This window comes from Gymnoscopelus braueri, assembly GCF_963280865.1.
Source record: "Gymnoscopelus braueri genome assembly, chromosome: 9".
In the NCBI taxonomy this organism is placed as follows: domain Eukaryota; kingdom Metazoa; phylum Chordata; class Actinopteri; order Myctophiformes; family Myctophidae; genus Gymnoscopelus; species Gymnoscopelus braueri.
The window spans coordinates 21,626,176-21,647,464 of record NC_137610.1 but is presented as its reverse complement, the minus strand read 5'-3'; the positions used below and the strand labels follow the sequence as shown (position 1 = coordinate 21,647,464).

The 21,289-nt window shown below is 41.1% G+C and overlaps 1 protein-coding gene across 1 annotated transcript; it reads right to left on the bottom strand.

The window, feature by feature from the left end:
• Positions 1 to 1,290: 1,290 nt before the first annotated feature.
• tsg101a (tumor susceptibility 101a) lies at positions 1,291 to 15,794 on the bottom strand. The gene is made up of 10 exons (XM_080438381.1): positions 15,428 to 15,794; positions 13,679 to 13,766; positions 13,477 to 13,542; positions 12,686 to 12,849; positions 12,156 to 12,282; positions 8,128 to 8,188; positions 7,866 to 7,960; positions 5,420 to 5,622; positions 4,736 to 4,975; positions 1,291 to 2,762 (listed from the first exon to the last, which is right to left on the bottom strand). The coding sequence occupies exons 1-10, from the start codon at positions 15,467 to 15,469 to the stop codon at positions 2,673 to 2,675; spliced, it is 1,176 nt and encodes a 391-aa protein (XP_080294507.1). The 5' UTR covers positions 15,470 to 15,794; the 3' UTR covers positions 1,291 to 2,672.
• Positions 15,795 to 21,289: the final 5,495 nt, after the last annotated feature.

The following is a 21,289-nucleotide window of genomic DNA, read 5'->3' as shown; positions in this document are numbered from 1 at the left end:
GGGTGTGCTGTAATTCTTTCAGCCAGCTTACCTGAACTGCTCTGGCATGGTAAAAAAAAAAAGCAGGACATAATATGTACAGATTGTAGCTTTAAATAACAAAACAATGCAATTTAATTTGTCACCCTCAGTACACATATGTTCATAAAAGTCCTATTAAATTCAGGGAAGTTAAATGTTATCTATAAAGAAACACTAACCTGTTTAAAACACTGGGCCACAAAAACAAAAAGGTATTTAATGAAGTAAAGTATGTAATGTTCTCCCTCCCACTTGTATTGTAGACCAATGATAGCGACTAGCAAGTTAACACTAACAGACACCAATCCCATTGGTGAATCTAGCACTGCATGCCTTGCGTACAGCGATTCGTGTATGGTTGCATTCCACCTCGTAATCTTTAAAACCGAACAATATAATTGATGGGTTCGACATTTTCTGCCACCTGGCTTCCAGCAGCCACGGGCCGGCAGGAGTGAACGCACGTGTGTGTTGTCTGTTTGGTAACTTACTGACGCCTGGGATTTTTGACAAATAGCAATAATAGTTGATGGGACACTTTTTAAACATTTTAATATTTGGGCTTGCTGTAAAGTATTACGTTTTTTTTATTTAATTTTTTATTTGATCAAGCAAGTCTTAAGTTAATTATAGGTATTTGAGTTGAGGCATTACATTTAGTTTGACTCGGTTCCACAGATAAATATTGTGAAAATAGCAGATCTACAAGCACACATTTGCGAGGCGTTGTGCTTGTAGATCAGCTATTTTCAAAAACAAATGTCCGTCTTATATTATTTGACAATTTAGCCAATGTTTGACCAGTTTTTATAATATAGTCTGCTGATTACTTTTGATGCAGTAATGGTATTTTTCTTTTCTTGCTTTTTTTTCTGGTCTTAAAAAAAGTAGAGAAATTGTCACTTCACTGTCATCTCGGAACTGGTCACAGGAGAGTCCAACTAACAGCAAAATCTCTCTGTAGTGAAGTCTGACCTCCTCACTAAGGAGCCCATGTTCCCCATACACATATATACATGATGGCCCAACTCTGTCCCCAAGTCTTCAGCTTTTCAAATCCGTAGAGTCGAGAGGGGGATAGGATAGCTCTAGGTGGAAAGTCTGGTGATGCGAGGTTAGGATAGCCCTCCCTGGGCTTCCAGCCCCCCCTCAAACTTTTTCATGTCAATGACCGCCAAGCTGTGTGTATTTGGCTTGTTTCACTTTTTTTCCCTCGACACTACGTATTTGTAGTGTGTACTCTGTACAATAAAATAGCAAACATTAACATCAAATCAAATATCTTTTAATTGTACTGATTTACATAAATCTACAGATATAAAAGAACAGGGGACTGGAAACTAACAAAAACAGTAGATGTACTATCATACAATTCAAAGTGCATTTAGTAAAAAGCTAATTTAGAGGAAACTTGACATAAGTTAACTTATTATGATTAGTACAATAGTCATTTATCGGTTGTACCCTCCGAACCTTATTCACAATGGTTATATTTGCTGAAGAACTCCCACTCCCAGAGTTTGGTAGTAGGCGGTAACAAATTACAGAAATAGAAGAAACAGAAAGAACCTTTAACCTTGAATCAAGTATGTCAAGTACAGAGACACTGAACAAAAGAGGTATGAGTAACAAAAAGATGATGGGAGCCAAGGTTGTGTACATCTGCATGATCCAGTATACTATGGCTACTTAAACCCTATATACTTTGTCACACAACGAACAGCGAAAATAGCTGATCTACAAGCTTGTGTGTCGGTATGTGACTCGTAAGCTTGGACCACAATGGAAACATTGTGGCCTCTTTTGAAGAAGTTGAACATTTTTGAAAATGTTCGTTGAAAATAGGGACGCCAGGGTTAAAGTGGTTATCCCATTAACTTATAGTATATGGCATTCAATCCTATGGTTGAGCTCCTCTCCCTGCTCAAAGGGTCCTGGGGTATTTATATCAGAGGGCAACCTTTTCTTTATGAGGACTCGGGCATAAAGAAGCGCTTCACTTTTACCTCCGTTTGTGCTTACTAGTGATGCCGTTTGTCAAACTGATTTAAGCTGCTGTGGAGTGCAGCAGAAACAGGTTGACTGGACACCCCTGGCAAAGCCTTCTGTGGGTAACCCAGTTGCAAGAACTGCCAGCAGACTGAATGAACGTAAGAAAAGCATAGACTCACACCTACTACCAATATGGTAATGAGTTACCAATGTGTAAGCATGTCTTGTGCCAATCACAACAACTGTCATTTCGAGTGATGACGTACACACTCAGGGCAAATGTTTAGTTTTCTTACTTTAAAAAAGGTAAAGGCAATGGTACAGCGTCCCAAATTTGGTTCATGACTGTTACTGCATAATAACCTCAAACTAAATAATTAGTTGGTATGATATGACCAAAATACAGTACCTGTCATGCTCAAACTGCGGCTGCAGAGTAAACTTTGAGCCTCTTTTGTGGTAAAGGAGAGTCCCATTCATCAGTGTTTTCAGGTGGTGGTTTTACTGTTTTTTTTGGGTCAGGCTTTGGCCAAGTGTCAAGAGTTCAGAGAGGGGGGTGGATAGTAGAAGTGAAGTAGGAACAGGGAAGGGATTAATAAACAGAGAGAGGATGTGCACGACAGAGACAGAGGTGTGCATTTCCAGGGAGTTGGTGTGCGTCAGTAGAGGTCGCTGAGGCCGGCGGTCTTGCGGGCTTTCTGCATGAGAGCACGGAGCTGGAACTGCTTCCGGGACAGGAGACGTACATGCTGTGGTGAGAAGACAAGAGTCAGTAAAAAACACTCGAGGATAACTGGAATGGAAGATTGTGTGTGTGTGTGTGTGTGTGTGTGTGTGTGTGTGTGTGTGTGTGCACAGTATGTTGCATGTGGGTTTGGTACTGAACTCAATACCTTTAAGGGTAAATTAAGTTGGTACTACTGAGTACCACTTCACATTAGATCAATCTGTGCAAAATTTCTGTAAATTAGATAGTGGATAAAAAATTAAAAATGTCAGGCTCGCAGTAATGCTCGTCACTGCCTTGCATCACTAACTCACCCTGAAATCGAAAGTTTGCCCTTAACAAAACGTGTGTTAACATTACTTGACATTTGACCCAACGACACAAAAGCAGTCACGTGTGGTTACACTTTTCCAAAATTGATGCAGATAATGCTCTTATTTGCAATGTGAAATGCAGCAGTCATTGTTATTGCTCTTATCATCATTAGTTATCACCAGCTCACAAGTGGTGTTGTTTACACTCTTGCTTTCATGGACAGGTCACCCTGTCCCGGGTCACCCTGTCCCACTCTCAATGCACCCTCCTGTCATAGTGACTGCTGAATAGGTTATACCCTTCACCCTGCTGCGGCAGATGTCGTTACCCCGTCAGGGTCAGTGAGTGCCACAAGGCAGTTCCTTGTGGCACTCATTGAGGATGTTGCCCATCTCAACAGTACAGGCACCATGGTTTAGGTAAATTTACACACTGCATACATGAGTGATTATGTGTGATGATGATGATGAGGAAATGGGAGTAAGCTAAGTGACTAATAGTAAAGTATTGTAGTTATTTGTATCGGCTTTCATAATTGTAGCTAATTTGAGCACTTTGGATATCAGAAATATGAATGCACAGACTAATTCCAAAGCACTCTTCTCCAAAAGTTGAACAAGTTCCTACTTGAGGCTCCTAGGATGCTCCGCCAAAGAAAACACAAGCAGCCAAAAGAGCACTGGAGTGCAAGGCATGGTACAGCCAGGCTGTTGAAAAAGCCTGTTGCCATGTCAGTCTTGCATGCTCCCATCACACTAACACTATCACTTTATGTTTGTATGAGTAAATACACTCCATTCACACATTTTATACATGTGATATCTGCTGCCACGTGAGGTCTTTTACTTACACAATAGACTGAGGTACGCTGCCTTTATTTACACACTTTAAGTTTATATTTTATATCTGCAGTGCTGCTACATGTACGTGATGTATTCATTCATTAGTCATGGGCCCATCTCGCTAGTATGTTGTAGGGCCATTTATAAGTATAACTTGGCTGGTGATTGAACTCCGACCTCCCAGTCTGAAGGCACACTCTAACCACAAGGCCAATGAGTAGGTCAGTTAGTGGGTACTTAGCTTGTACGAAAATGTTTTTCATCCACTCATCTGTGTAAACTTCTGATGTGACAAATAAAGGTGAAGTCGAAGTTGATTCAAAACAAGATTCAGAATGAGGCTGTTTGGAACCACTTGGATAAAGAAGCTGTCACACTCAAGTAGAAACAAGGTTTGTTCATGATCATTAAAATAGACCTGTGTTCTAAATTCTATTCTAAAGTAGGGATGTGCACAACGACTAACTGTTGACATTTCACGTTTAATGTTTAAACAAGCCAGAAGCTCGAAAACAAAAACATTTCACACTCCCACCCCCGGCCCAGTCTACTGGGCTAACGTTAATACGAGTGCCGACTCAGGAACAATTTGACCACTTAAGCCCTATATACTTTGTCGTAGGATGAATAGCAAAAATAGCCGATCTAAAACTCAAAACAACGGTGTGACGCGTTGTGAGCTTGCAGATCTGCAATTCTAGCTATTTTTTGTAAAAAAGAAAATATGTTTTTCGCCTGTAATGACAAGCCCAAAATAGGGACACCAGGGTTAATGTGGTGAACCAATGCATAATAACACTAAATGCAATAATTACTGGTACAAAGGTGGTATGTTTACCTTGAGGAAAACCTCCAGGTCTATGACTCCCCTGCGGAGGGCCTCTCCCAGGTAGAAGATTGTGTCCTCGATGGCGTTCTCCTCCGCATACAGATTCAGGATCTGTTTGTACAGCGGCGCCGTGGGCACGATGACGTCATCTATGTCGTTGTTCTCCGACTGGTTCTCCATCTTTTCTAGCGCCTCGCTCAGCTCCTCATCCTTCCTCTTCAGCAGCTCGATGTTCCTGTCCACATCAGTCTGTGCAGGAAGCAGCAGCATTTCTTTAACACCACTTAAGCCCCGTTATGTTTGCGTACGACAAATAGCTTAAATAGACAATCTACCATCTCACTTGGTCTGTTATTTTCGCTTGATTTTTCCAAAACATTTGGAAACTCTAAATAAATACATTTGCCCAAAATAAAAACTTTTGAGGCACTATAACTTTGCAAAATGCGACAACAAACCCGAGCAGGGAATCTTAACCCTAGATTGTAGGGACAAACACACACTATTATTTGCATGATCGATAAAAAAACTAATTTTGTTTCCAGGATTCATTAAAAATAAAATCTCTTCAATGCTCTCTTTCAAAAAACATAAAAGATAGTCCTATAATGACATTGGTTGCCAGCGCATTTGTACGGCATTACTCTACAGGAGTCTAGCCGTATATAAGATATATATATAAGTCTATCTCACCACTTCCTGGTCCAGTCGTGAGATCATCTCTTCTAGCTTCTGGTGTCCCTTTTTCAGGTCCTCCTCCGTTCTCTTCAGGGCATCCAGCTCAGCCTGAGCTCTGTCCATCTCCTCCTTCATTCTCCAGCGGAGCTTGTCACTCACGGCTGAGATCAGAGACGCACGGATGGTGTCCTCTCCAATTGTGCCGTCTCTGCTTTGGCCTGAAGGAGCAGACAAAGGGAAAAGAGAGGACATGAGTCTAGGGCTGGGCAATATGGACCAGAATCAAATATCATGATCATTTTGACCAAATACCATGCGATATGTATATCACATATTGTGGTGATAATATAATTTGGTAAATTTTTGCTAGGTATGGCACCACGGTTCCCCCGCGAATGGTCCAACACCAGGTTGTGGGAACCCTGGTCATCATCCAATCTAATGCTGGTTATGTGAAGTGATGATATTTAGAGATTAGATCTAGGAAAATGACTAAAATGTGGTTTCAGATACTCTTTATATGCATTTTAAAGCTCATTCATAAATATAGATATGATTACACTCGACAGGTATCATATGTTATGTATCTATCTACGGTACACTAACATGTTTAGTTGCATGACTGTCATTATGCAAATTTATGTAATCAATTTTTTTGTTCATTGACTGAGATGTAGTCTCAAGACAGATGTGTTGGCAGTTTTCAAATGCTTATGCCTAACAGTCTGTAATTCAGAAGCTACTTCTGAAATTAGTAGAAAATAAAGGAGATGCCAAGTCATTTCTCAACTTCCTTTTTGCCTGCGTAGTCACGTAAATAACTTCTACTGGAAATCAAATTTGTGGAAGCCTAGCTAGCTGAACAGAAATGGAAATGTAAAAATATATTTCAAAGTACATTTTAATGAATACATCGTTTATCGAATACCCTTCCGGTCTTAAGGGCAGATAACAGCATCCTGTTCTCAACCTTTACCGGGGCAGTTAGTTACAGACCCTCTGTGGCATTCAAAGACTGTGGAAGAGACAGTCTGGCTTGAGAGACAGATGGTACAGTGGAGGGGGATGGGAGTGACAGTCAAGGCCACCCTCTGTACAGTCTGGAGTCAGCTGTGTGAATGTCAGTCTTTACTACACAAGAGTCTAGAGGACAATGTATCACTCAGTGGTAAGCATCCAGCATCCCTTAACAACTTGAACCCTTAGTGCCCCCCTATTCTGGGGGGAACTTGCTAGAAATAACCCGTAGAATCTACAAGCTCACAAGCTGTGAGCTTGTAGATATTATAGCTATTTTCGGTGAAGAGATTTGGTGTAAAGGGGGGGGGGGGGGGGAGCGCATCAAGTACAGAGCCAACCCAGGTCTGTTTTACTAAGTATAGAGTGGTTTTAAACATACTGATCCTTGACCAGCATCACATTTACTCAGCTGGACTCCTGGTCAAAGATCTTTTCTGGTGGGAGTTTACTGTTCCCTTCCTAAATATAGTACTCTGTGTGTGTGGGGGGACAGGCACTTTCCCCTTTAGGTCCATCACACCCTTTGGCCTTTAATGCTCTCCACTCTGGTTACACTGGTGACCTTTTAAAGCCAGGCCAGCGCTCCATTGAAGTCACAGAGTGGCGAGAGACCAAGCTAGAAGGTCAAAGGTCAGAAGTCAGGGTGGGCAACTAAATGCCACAGGAAGGTGGAAAAGACCTCTGACTAAATAAGCCTAGTAAAAGTATATTATCATCAACGTAGCAAACCTTACCACAGTAAGCAAAATATGATGACCATGTATAAAATATAGATTAGAGAGCCCAAACAAAAGCCAGGCCATCAGGCTACTGAACAGGCCCTGAGCCCTGTCACCATAACAGTCTTACACGCTCCAATTACACGACTGGCACTATCAGCGTGACATGGTATACATCACTGAATACACTCCATTCACATACAGTACATTTCATACATATGTGTGCTATGTAGTGTCTTTCATTTGCACAAGAAACTGAGGTACTCTGCCTTTATCTTTTTTAGTATACACCTCATATATATAAAATATTCTGATATTGGATTTTTTAAATGTAACTGCAATTCATGGGTGGCTTGTGTTTACACACTGGTTAGATGCTCCACTTGATTAATGCATTCAACGTTTCGATCAAATCAATGTTTTTCAATATCCTGTATTGCTGAAGAACGATTAGACCAAAACACTGAATCCAATAACAAGTGAAGCATCAAACCAGTGTGCGGACATTGTTTTAGTTTTGTTATGTTTATCTTCTGTACGTGACAGATCAGGTAAAGTTTAAGTTATTGTAGAGTGTAGTCTTTTTTTTAATCAGTTGATGGGATTAATATGTTGTTACACTTTTTTATTTTTTACACTTTATTAGGCCGTTGAGTGAGCATGGTCTTCCTACAGAGGTGGACAACTACAATATCCAGAATGCTTGGAGCTGTGTTACATACCCACTGTGGAGACAGGGGTCTGAGTAGGGTACTGTGCATGGCCTGCGTTGGCTGGATAGTTGTTCCCCCCAGGGTACTGGTATCCGGGGTAACCACTGCAATGATATATGATATTATTACATAATCAGCAATTCAGCATATACGGTAGCTGCAACCCCCCCCCATTCTAAAGACTAGAATAGGGTTGGTGGAAATTATGGAGGCAGCGTGATATTTTGCAGAGAAGGCTGATAACATAACATCTACCTGGAGACTATCTTACCCAGGGCTTGGATTTGGTGGTCCATAGGGTGAGACTGCAGGTATCCCAGGCATGTATGAGGCTGAGGGAGGAGAGTTTAATACAATCACTCATTATGTCACACAGGTACTTGGGCCACACTGCATACATACACTTTTCCTTTCACATTCCTGTTTTGGGCTGTAACATGGTGTGTGAGCGCCATCTGGAGCTGACAGGTGTAAATGCATCGTGTAGAAAAGATGTACAAATACTAGAGCTGAACCCTTATAGTCAATGTATAAGTCAGGCACTTGGTCGATTAGTTGGTTTTATTAGTGGAGTAAAAATACTACATATACTTTTTAATCATTTTCAAATAAATTATTTGTTATTACAAAATATGATCATTATTATCCCATGAATGGTGGCATTTTCTTCCAACTAATCCAGAATGTACCCGATGTGAAAATAACATTGAAAAGTGTCATTGCAACCTCTTATCATGAATTACGTGCTTGTTTTCTGTCCTGTTTCTTATCATAATATGTCTAAATTTTGCTCAAGACTGCATTGCACCAAGATAAATAAATGACATTTCTTACATTATGAGTGTGAACCTTTTCCTTTACTTTGAATTTAAAAAGTGTTACTTACTATAGGGTACAATAGATTCATGTTCATGTGTGACTTAATCATACTAAAATGAGTCTGTAACTGAACAAGACTGCAATGTCATTGATTCAGGAAATGATCATATACAGGGTGATATCATTTCCAACAGTGTAAGTTAATTATAAAAACAGACAAATGTAATACCAAGACTATCATAGGCCTACAGGCACTATATTTCTTGGGATATGTACAGTAGAACTGGACAACTTGGTAAGTTGTTAGATCTCTTTTCAAATATAGAGCTTCATGTGTTCAAGGTATGTTTGATCCAAACGTTTTTCACAGAGAGCTCTTTTTTTTTTATCCCACGATTTTGTAACCCTATTTTTTACACCCAGTGCCAATTGTCTATGTAATCCTGGGCACTGCCTTCCCTCTGCCAACCTAGGGAGGCCAGGGCCGAGCTCATGCCTCCTTCAATGCATGAGAGCCAACTGACCTTCTTATCACCTGACAGGGGAGAGGTTCCCTGGTTGGACGTAGCGCGTGGAAGGAACACGTTATTCCAACCAGTTCCTTTCCCCTCCATCAGGCGCCCCGGCTGGCCAGGGGGAGGCAGTATAGTGACCAGGATTACTGCATGTTTTTGTGAGGGTACCTACCCTAGGAGACACGTGGAGAACATGCGAACTCCCTTTCACCAACCCCACCTAGGGTATGGGCACTGATGACGCGGAGGAGAGAACACGCCCCCAGCGCCCACAGCGTCCCCTGCGGGAATCGAACCCAGGACCTTCTAGCTGTGAGGCGACAGCGCTACCGACTGCGCCACCGTGCCCCCAACAGAGAGCGGTCTTGGCAGCATCGAAGGCTTTGTCCATTCCCGGGGACCAGTCCAACTCGACCTTGGGCACCTTGCCCCGCAGGGCTTCATACAAGGGACGCATGAGGTGGGCAGCATGGGGAAGGAAACGGTTGTAGAAGTTCACCACGCCAAGAAACTCTTGTAGAGATGTACGGTGCGGGGACGAGGGAAACTGGTGACAGCATCCACCCGTGGTGTCCAAGGAAGGTGATGGATGACTGCCTGAACTGCCACTTGGTCTGGTTGACGATGAGGGCGTGTTCACTGGGCCACTGAAACAGCTGCCGGAGGTGTGTTATGTTGTTATGCGCTGGCTACGAGAATGTCGTCTAAGTAAACAAACAAGAACGGCATGTCTCAGAGCAGTCCATCAGGCGCTGAAAGGTCTGCACCGCCCCAAAAGATATTCGCAGGAACTCGAAAAGCCCAAAGGGTGTGAAGATCGTCTCGCGTAGCCAGACAACTATTCCACAATCTCCGAATGCTATATAGAGTCTGGAACTACAACTCCCAAAATCCGAGAGAGGAAACTGGCACTTCCGTTCACGAAAATATATTTTAAAATATCTTTACACTTTACTTTTTAATTTCCATTTCTGCTAAGCAGCAAGCTATGTATACTTAGATGATTTGTATTTATATTAGGATAAATTTGCGCGACTGTAAAGACGAAACGGAAATGGAGAGGAGGCTCCACATCCGGTTTATATTCTAATCATGATCAGAGCTTCCGAGTCCCAGACTGTATGCCGGAAACATTCGAAAATTGTGGGAGGCAACAGTCTGGTAACGCGAGACTAGTGTGAAGACAGCTGTTTTTGGTACATCCTGTTGATGGACCGGCACCTGGTGGTACCCGCACCAGATCCACCTTGGAAAAGATGAAGGCCCCCGCCAGGTGGGCAGAGAAGTCCTGTATGTGCAGGACGGAGTACCGGTCGGGGGGTTGTGGCGTTGTGGCGATTGCAAGCTTGGCTGAGTCGAGGCGTCCGCGCCGTGGACACAGCAGCCATAACGAAGTCCCAGCCGAAACGCCACCCGCAAAACACACCTCCACATACCTGGTGCCGTTAAGTACATATGGGCGTGCCGTTAACGGCGTCCATCTGGGGGCCTGTCCGCCGGTAGGGCTGTCACGATTACACATTTAAATTGACGATTACTTGTCCCTCAAATAATTGCGATTAACGATTTAATTGTGTGTTTGGCATTGAATATTGGAACATATTAAGCCTTTTAGGCTTCGTAATCAAAAATTGCACATGGCAGATATGACAAATAACTGAAATATACAAAGAATGTATTGATATATATTTTTTAAGTTTATACATAAATACATTAAAAAAACTGAAATAGCTGATTTACAAGCTTGTAGATCTGCTATTTCTGCTTTTTTCTAATATTTGAAAATGTGTGAAAATCTTTCAACATGGAAACGATTATGACGATTATGCAAAAATAATTACGATTATCTCAAATAATTGCGATTAGACGATTATGTAATAATCGTGACAGGCCTATCCGCCGGCCATTGTGTCCACGGCCTCTGCTGGCAGGATGCTGGTGTCTAACAGACTACAGCTTGCAGTCACGGCCGGCCCCCATAGCTGCTAATGAGCGCCGGCCTTGGCGTTTCCCTGTACCCTGAAACTGCATGGTTTGCGACACTGCTTGGCCTTGGCCCCAAACCTGGCATGGTAATAACAGAGCCCGTCGTCGGGTTGGCGGTGGGCTGTCACCGCAGCCGCGGTGTCTGTAGAGTTCTCCAGGTGTGGGGGTGGGGTTGAGGTGCCCTGGTGGGGCAGCAGCGCATGCTGCCGGTTGGCGAGGAAAACCCTGTCCGCTTCTGCAGCCAGAGCGCGATAATCCTTGGAGGAGGAGGAGGAGAGGGGGGAACTAGCCAGTACCGTGCGCACAGGCACTGGCAGCTGCCGCAGGAAAACGTGCGTAAAAAGGAACGAGGGATCAGTTGATCCCAGCACAGCCAGCATTTTCTCCATCAACTCCGACGGTTTGCCATCGCCGAGGCCGTTGAGGGACAGCAGGTAGTCCGCTCTCTCCAGTTCCGACAGTTCGAAAAGTTTCAGAAGGAATGTCTTTAGTGCATCGTACTTGCCGGCAGCCGGTGGGGCCTCCAACAGCATCATCGCTCGTGCCGTAGTCGAAGCATCTAAAGCCGCCACCACATGGAAGTATTTAGTTACATCCTGCGTTATTCCTTTCAGCTGGAATTGGGCTTCGATGTGTTGAAACCACGGCCGTGGGTTATGCTGCCAAAAGTCGGGCAGGTTGACGGTTGTGGCGTGGATGTTAGCATTTACGCTAGCCACGTCGTTAGCACCGCTCAGTGGGGGCGATGCCTACATTGTAAATTGTAAATTGTAAGGCTGTAAACACACTTACATGAATCTCACGTTGGTCTTTACTCAGAAGCAGGGCTACACTAAAATGCAGTAGAACATTTTGAAGAGTTTTGTGAATGAGCTGTGCATGTTGGACTCTTTGTGAAACTCAGCAAGCCAAAATCTTCTTTCACCATCACAACAAAAAGATGCACAAACAGTTTCTTTAACAGAAAGCTGTCACTCACGTGTAGGGGGTCCTGCTGCCTGGAAGGCTTGATATGGGGCTTGAGTTGTGGGCCGAGAGAAGACAGGAGGCTCCTCACCAAACACCACGATCATCACTTGGATCAGACCATACAGATCTGATACTGGCTGTTAACACATGCACAAGTCACATGCTCGATAAACAAAACAATACCACTTAAAAATAGCCCTCCACTACCAAGTTAAAAGATTGTATAGAAGCATTTATTGCCAGCATGACTGCTGATTTTTGTAGCCGTGTTAGTGATTAACCTAACCCTTGAGGTTAAGAAATTCCACACAGTCAACATATATTAGCCAATGAACAGTCTACAAAAGAGAAGTCAACCGTTACAATTAAACTACTCCATCACACAGTGTCACTTGCCAAAAAGAACTGATCTACAAGCTAACAACACACTAATATATGACGCGTCGTTAGCTTGTAGTTCAGTTATTTTTGGCAAGGGAAACCGTTGCACTATGGAGTATACAAACTTTGAACACAAATGACGATGAGCATCAGACTTACATGTTTCCACTCATGTAAATAAGGGAGGTAGATCTTGCCGTTGGCATCGATGTGCTTGCCAGTTTTTATCATCATGGCACTTGTAGGCTTCACAAAACAGATAGGAGGGTTGTAGGGGTATGTATCCAGCAGCCACAGACAAACCGGGATATTGTACACATTACCTATGGGAGAAGTATACGTTCATTCTTTTTTTCTTCATAACATTTAGAGTAGCCAACCATTTTAACCCCTTTTTCCTCCCAATTTACTCATTATGCCAATTAATCCTCCCCACACTTTTCTCTAACTTGCCAGTTGTCTGCTTTAGTATTTAAACCATACTGGGTTACCAGTGAGGTGCACCCACCGGGAGGACATGGTGCCTCTGTCCTACTCCTCCCGTTCAGCACCCCCGCTGACAGGTGCCAACCCTGCACATACATGTGGGAGTCGCTAATGCAGCAACAAAAATCAACCTCTCAGCACAGCTGTGGTTTGAGGACGTTTATGATAAAGTATCTGTATATTAACTTTGATAACTGGGGGCGAACATAGCTGAAGGGGTAGAGAGCCCGCCTGGGAAGCAAAAATTCCCAGGTTCGATTCCCAGCCCCGGCAATGTGTCCCTGAACAAAGAAACGTAACCCCCAACTGCTCCCCCCCTGCATACAAATCTGACCACTTGGGCAGCAATCAGCTGGGTGATGCTGAAAACTTCCCCTACGGGATCAAACAGGTCTAATTATCATAACTGATATACTGTATGTAAAGTTCTAGACTGAGTGTAACTCATATTTTTTTTATCATACCTCTGTAGCTGACTGGGACTGTTCCTGTCAGACTCATCAGGTCTCTTGTGGAACCATCATTGAACACTGAAAGACAAATATCCCATCACAAGCAGAACACAAACATACATACATACATATATATATATATACCTATTGCATTACAACCTGAAAAAACAGAACATAACCAAACCTGAGGCGTAAATGTAATAAGTAGATTTACCATATGCATCCATAACAGGCTTCAGGTCCTTGTAATTGGTGATGACGTTCGTTATCTCACGAACAGTCAGATCTCTGTATTTGTATTGCTACCAAAAGAAGAAATGCAGTTATATAACGTTAGTTTACGCTGGACTAACAGCACCGAGTATCAACTGCAAAGAGATGCCCATTCTCTTTTTCATACTAAGTCTAAGCCAGCTTGGTCTGTGGTTTAATTCTTTATGCAAACAAAAATAAAGATTTAAAGCACATCTGGATAGATATGTCACCATTTCATGTCTTAGTATGGCGTCGATTTCACTTCATATATAAAATTGTCAAACTTTGTTAAACTTGCTAGGAGTCAGTTGGTTAGAAATAGCAAATAACTGTGTACCATACCCTTAATTATCTAGAATAAAACAGAAACGTAAGTGTTAAGTTTAGATTGTTTAAATGTTTTAGCTCAGCAGACCAAAGGGCAATTGAACTACTAAATGCTATATACTTTCTATTTCATCATTGATTGATTGATTGAATACTTTATTAACAGTTTGCACAGTGATACTATTATACAAATGGTGCTAAAAGGAAAATACAAAAAGCCCTGAGGGCTTGTTTCCATTGTGGTCCTGTGTATTCAAATCATCGAGACATTAAGGACATACGATACAATAATATGCAGGACATCATCTATACTAATAGCAATAATGATAAAAAAAATATGCAAAGTAAAGAGTTGGGGGGTGGGCATTCAATTAGTGAATGTTCGCCTATTACATGCCTAGAATATGGATGCTAGGGTTCATGTGGTTAAATACAGTATGGACGAGTTAACTTTGCTTTCTAGATATTGAATCATAGAAAAGGTAATATGATAAAAGTCGTAAATAAATCGTAATGTTAGTTAGAATCATGTCAGCTAACTTACTGGTAGCTACTAGGTAAATGTAGCCACAAGCAACTCTTAGATGAAGACATTTTAACATGTCTACAGTGAATTTTTACGAAACAAAAACTTGGCAGATACAAAGAGGATAATCCAAGCTGCAATGTTGGTGAGTTTAACGTTGTTTAATACAATCAGATAGGACTTTTCTGTTTGGATGTATGGGCTGTCAAGGGTTTTTTATTTAAACTCTAGATGCCAGGTAGCAAAAATCTATCCAGAGTTGCTTGCGGCTGAGGTAAATGTACCATTAGTTGTGTAAAGTAACTAAGTACATTTACTGAAGTACAATTTTGACGAACTTTTACTTTACTGGAGTATTTCCAATTTGTTATACTTTTACTCCACTACATCTCAGAGACAAATATTGTACTTTTACTCCACTACAATTATTTGAAAACTTTAGTTACAAGTTACTTTGTAGATTTAGATTCTTATCACAAAACATACATTAACCACTTCAACCTTATATACATTTCGGACATTTGTAGATCTGCTAATTTCACAAGATTTGTATACATTTGAAAACTAGTGAAATGGGAAATTCTGCATAATGAGTACTTTCTACTTTTGGTACTTAAAGTACATTTTGACACCAATACTTTAATACCTTTACTCCAGCAAATGTTAAATCCTGGACTTTTACTTGTAACGGAGTATTCCTACATTGCGGTATTGATACTTTCACTTAAGTAAGAAATGTGAGTACTTTCTCCACCACTGTCTAGAAGCCAGAGAGCAAACATAGCATCTAAAAAGAGTTTAGCTTGCGGCTAAAGCAGCTAAATGTACCATCAGCTAGTTATAGACCGTTATTACCTTCAGCATCTTCTTCAGGGCTCCTTCATTGACAACTGCCATGGTGGACGACAGACCGATTAAACAACCGATTAAACAAACAAACAACACTCTTTTTGTTAATGCTAGCTCAGCAATGCTAATAACTAGCTAATGCTAGTTAATGCTAAGCTAACGCTAGCTCAGCCCAGTCCAGGGCTCAGCTACACGTATGACAGGGTGCTGATAACAAAAAGCCAAGAGTAAACACGACAACTAAAGTTAAATGTATGTGACAGGCTTGTTAAAGCTGTGTATAAACACCATACGTTACACCACTAGATAAATGACAAGCTGCCACTGCCTGCTGCTACGGCCTGATCGTCAACAACACAAACTTCCGGTGTATCACCTAACTGTATCCGGTGACACGACACACGAATCATCCGTATGTTCCGTTTGTTCGTTTGTTCCAGGGCTGCGCTGTCATAGAAACCACAACATGTCACCTGTGGTGGCAAAAGTATTTAAAAAAATTACTTAAGTAAAAGTATCAATACTGCAATGTAGAAACAGTCTGTTACAAGTAAAAGTCCGGAATTCAACATTTTGTTGCGTAAAAGTACAAAAGTTTTGGTATCAGAATGTACTTAAACTAAAGTACCAAAAGTAGAAAGTATAGGCTACTTAGAACTCATGCAGAATGTCCCATTTCACAAGTTTCAAAATGTATAAAAATCTTCTGAAAATAGCAGATCACAATGCGTCGCATCGGCTATTGCCACTAGTATGTTTTGTAATATTAATCACAATTTTACAACATTTGCCTCTGAGATGTAGCGGAGAAGTAAAAGTTAAAACATGTATTGGAAATACTAGTGAAAGTAAAATACCTCAAAATTGTACTTAAGTACAGTACTTGAGTAAATGTACTTAGTTACTTTATTACACCACTGACAACACACGTGTCATTTGTCTATTTGTTGCTCACATGCAATAAAATAAAAATAAATACAACTTTCAGATATTACATGTAAATATTTACCACAACATATTGTGTTGTGAAGCAGAAAGTAGCTTTTTAGAAGATGAATGATGAAAGTCGCCCTCTTCAGGAAATATTGCAAATTGCATGATTTATTTCCAGACAAACGTGTAGTGCTTGAGACCCCTCCTGACCTTTAGGCCTGATGGGGTGGAGGTGACCACAAGACCCTAGCCTAAGGTGCCCCAAATAGTTCAATACAGAGTCAGTTGTTATGTGTACCAATAGTGGTTAAAAAAAATAATAAATAAAATGTTGGCGTATCACAGGAATTAACAACATTTGCCCAGACTCGATGCACACGAGCAAGGTCATTTACTGTAGGAGTCCTAATTCGTTACATAATACATACAGTACAGATACACAAAGTGCAAATTAAGTATACAATAAATAAACGTTAAGCTCAATGTTTACTAGTCCTTGGACTGTGCTGCTGCCTCTCTCTCTCTCTCTATCTGATTCTCAAGGCAAATTATTCGAGGGGAGTATGCTGCATATCTCTCTTAGAGAAGAGACACCAAAGGCTGGCAGGATTTGGGCACACATTGCTGGGTCAACAATGACAGGTCACAGGTTTGGTACCGGTACAGTTTTTAAAGGCCAATAGAGAAGTGGGCGTTAACCTGTATACATTTTAATAACTGGTTGATTGGCCTCGCAGCCCTGGGCACTGCCCCATTAGCCCGGTCTATAATCTGCCCATGGACCCAAACCCATCAGTTGATCAAAGGGGGAATTGCATGACATCATGCTTGCCAAGAGAATGGTGGTAAGTTATGCCCTGTAGCCTAATGTTATTGCTGCAAAAGAAGCAGTGCTCTCCGCCAGGGACACTGTGGGCTGTAGTGATTTAATCTCTATAGGGTCTCAAGTATGTTGTCTATTAACCTTTTTCCCTCCAAAACAGGATTGTTTGTTGTTGATTGCAGACGAGACCAATGTCAACTACTGTGAATCTTATGATACCTACTTACTTACGCCTACTAGCCCTACTGGGGCATAGGCCGTCAACAAGGGGTCTTGGGCTGTTCTCTCCAGCTGGCTCCAGGTCATCCTCATGGTCTTGATGTCTGCCTTCAGGTCTCTTTCTTGGACGATCTCTTTTCCGCTTGCCCTGTGGATTCCATCCTAGGGCTTGTCCGGTGATGTTGCTTCACTTGCTTGCGGGCTTTTGCAGAGTGGGTCGTATCCAGCCCTATCAACGTTTAATTTCTTCTTATGCAGGCAGCTGGTTTGTCCTCTGCCATAGTTCACTGTTGCTGATGGTGTCTGGCCATCGGATGCAAAGGATCTCGCGCAGGCAGCTGTTCATGAAGACCTGCACTTTCTTGGTGGTGGCAGCTGTAGTTCTCTGCTCTGTATAGAAGGACTGCCTTGACGTTGTTGTGTGCAATGAATTCTCATTAACTTGTGCAAGGGGCACAGGGAAAATGTTCATGTTGTGTTTCCAGGTGGATATTTTGTGTATGTGATTTTGTGTTTGTGAAACAGAGTGAATGAAACTTAACTAACTAACCCACTAACTACAGGCTAACTTTGAGTGTAAGATAACTCTCTGCAAGGGTGGGGATTGTTTTTTGTATGCCACATGCTGTTATGACCTTTCTGATAGCAAGCAGCAGTGATGTAGGCTCTCAACACACACTTAAACAGTGTGCAACCTGGAAGTCAGTGATGTACACAGCACAACACCCCACCAAACCGAGATGTGGACATATTAGAGGTATTAGCATATTGTTTATTTAGGATGCACCGTTAGCTGCAGCATTGATTGTTTGATTGAAGACTTTATTAACATGATTGTTAACGGTATAGAGTACAGTCTAAACGTTATGCTAAAAGGATAACACAAAAGCCCCAGGGGCTTGTCTCCATTGTGGTCCGTTGTACTCAATTCATCAGTAATCAGTAAGACATACAATATGTGCAGCAGTAGCTATTCTTCCTGGGGACCACAGACAACTTTTCAGTGTGTCAGGGTTACATGTGACAGGGTTACATAACTGCCAGTGTTGGAGGTAACTAGTTATAAAGGTAATTCATTACTGTTATATATTACTTTTAGTGGTAACTGAGTAATATAGCTCGTTCCTAAAGATATTTCAGTAATACGTCTAATTATTACATTTTGTAAGTAACTTGCCTAACACAGATATTAACAACTCACATCATAATGCAGAGTTCAGTAACCGTTTTTTTAATTGAGGTTGATCTTGCTTGATAATACTGTACTTCTATTGCAGGACTGGTAGGATAGTCATGTCAATATAAATGGAAAGATAATTTCTCATACAGAATTGTTGGAATTTAATTTCACCTCATGACCCACACAAAGTACAGATACTTGTAGCACGGAGACAATAAGGAAAAAACCAAACTCAGACAGGCAGCCATTGGGTATAATGAAACAATTGATTGTATTCAGATCAGAGAGACAATAGAAGGTTTACAGTATATCACAGGTCCGCAACATCGGCCGTCCGTCTCTCCGTAGTGTAACAGAGCAAGCACAAGCTTTTAACATTGTCCAGTAACATAAACATATGACATCATAGGATGTGACATCAATCGTCCAGCCGTCGGAGGTGTAATCCTGCCATTGGTGGAGAGCGATGAGGTTCCGTCGTCGTCTGATGATGGTAGATGATGGTAGATGATGATTGTGTGACAGTTTATCTCTGGACAGCAGCGTCCCCATGTCTGGGTCAAACACGTTTGACATCTCTGACCTGTCACTGGTCAGTGGAGATTTGGTGACACTAAAGGGAGACAGCTGTAGAGAAAAGAACACCCAGATACCGTGTTCCCAAAACAAGATTGCCGCAGAGAAAGCCTGTAGCTTGGATTTGACCTTGGTTGGCAGACAGAGGGACTTGAGAGTACAGAGTACTTTTACCATGACAGAGTATTACAGGCCCATTATGAGACCATAATTAATATGACATTTTAACCAGGTTAAGGACCCTAGACACATTATGATAATTAAGATAAGAGATCAAATGAAATGACTCTATCAAGCCTACATCTTATCATGATTTGGATAGGGTCAAAGGTCAAGTTGATTGTACCTTGTGACATTATTCAAAATCAAATCAGACAGGCAAAGATTTAAATGACTTAAGGCCAAAAATAAATGGTTAGTTATTAGATAACATACACATTTATACTTCTTCAAAAGGACTGTATAATTTATTAATTCAAATAGGAAGCAAAACAGGGTTTATAGTTCATGAGTAAATAATCAGCGTTAGTAGGATGAAATCTTACATAGACTATAGAATAATTAAAATGGTAAGTGGGTTCTATATGCTGTTAAATGAGAAAAATGACATCACCTCATAAGTTCCCAGAATAAGGTATTATAATTATGAACAGATCTGTCAAACCTTTCTTTATTTTATTTTGAAGGCCATCCCTTGGCAGGATCTGAATTTTTTAACTTTTAACTTTTCCTGAAAATCCCACAATGTGTGTACCACCAGGAACTTTAGCCAACATAGTCTTGTTTCCAAGAAGCTGTTGTTTCAGGTCCCGCCCCCAAGTGTGTATAGGCTCAGTCGAATTTTAGCCCTACTTCTCCTTGAAGCAATACTGTGGGTTGATTGGGTAGGTGACCCATCAATTATATGTTAACCCTAAGCAAAATAATTTATGGCGGGAAAAACTCACGTGATGCCCCTTTACTCACACAGACGTATAGGACCTACTTTTCCTCTTTGAGCAGTCGAGGCATGTGGGCATCAAACATCTGTCTATCCAAGACACAAGTTGAAATCTGTAGGATGAATGGAAATCAAATTTACTGTTTGGCAGAGTTTAAAACAGTTTGTAACCAGATATAAAATTAAAGTTTAGCCCTGTATGTACAATTGTATGTACAATTAGCAGGTATTGTGACTGTTATTGTTGTCCAGGAATTGGGTTTGGGGTGGTTGCTTACATTCTCATTCTAAAATGAAACACAAAATGAAAATGAAACACAAAACACAGCATTAAACATTAATCATATTTAAATCAGATATTCATCAAACTCCCCTCTATTTGACACCCATATATCTATAATATAATGTGTGTCAGATGAGAAAGGAGAAAAAAAACATTTTTTTTTTCTAATTAAAAAGTTATAATTAAAACTTTTAAAAATAAAATATAACAATGAAAAATAAGGAATAAACATCTTTGTTCTGAAGAGTATATTGAAATGAGATAAGTACAGAAAAATAGCAAATCTGCAAGCTTACAAAAAAATCTTAAGTTAAAATGATAAAATATTTTCAAAACTTTTAAAATAAATCAAAATGACTTGATAATAAACTTAATATTATAGTTAATGTTTCCCAATATTGATATGGAACAAATTGAATCTTATTGTGGGTTAATTTAACGGATCTATGTTTTAAATGGAATTCAATAGAGACTCTACAGGATTAGGTTGCCATGGAACCGTGTCTAACATACCACTAACACTTCCTGCTGAAGGAATTATGGGAAATGGAGTCTCAGACCAGAAGGAATTATGGGAAATGGAGTTTTAAGAGACCAGAGTGACTTTGTTCTAACTGACTGGAGAATGACTAAAATTTTGACTAAAATGGTTAGAACTAGCGAGACAGACACACGCATTCATTCATTCACGCATGCCTGCATATCACTCATACATAGATAGAAGGGAGAAAAAGAGAAACAGATAGGCACTTTCACTCCTTCGCTCCCTCGCTCGTCCGGACACTCACACACCGTAGACAGCTTGCTGACCCATAGAGAGAGAGAGAGAGAGAGATAGAGAGAGAAATCGTTCATTAATATACACAGACATACAAACATACCGAACATAGATATCTTCCAGCAACAAACTAATT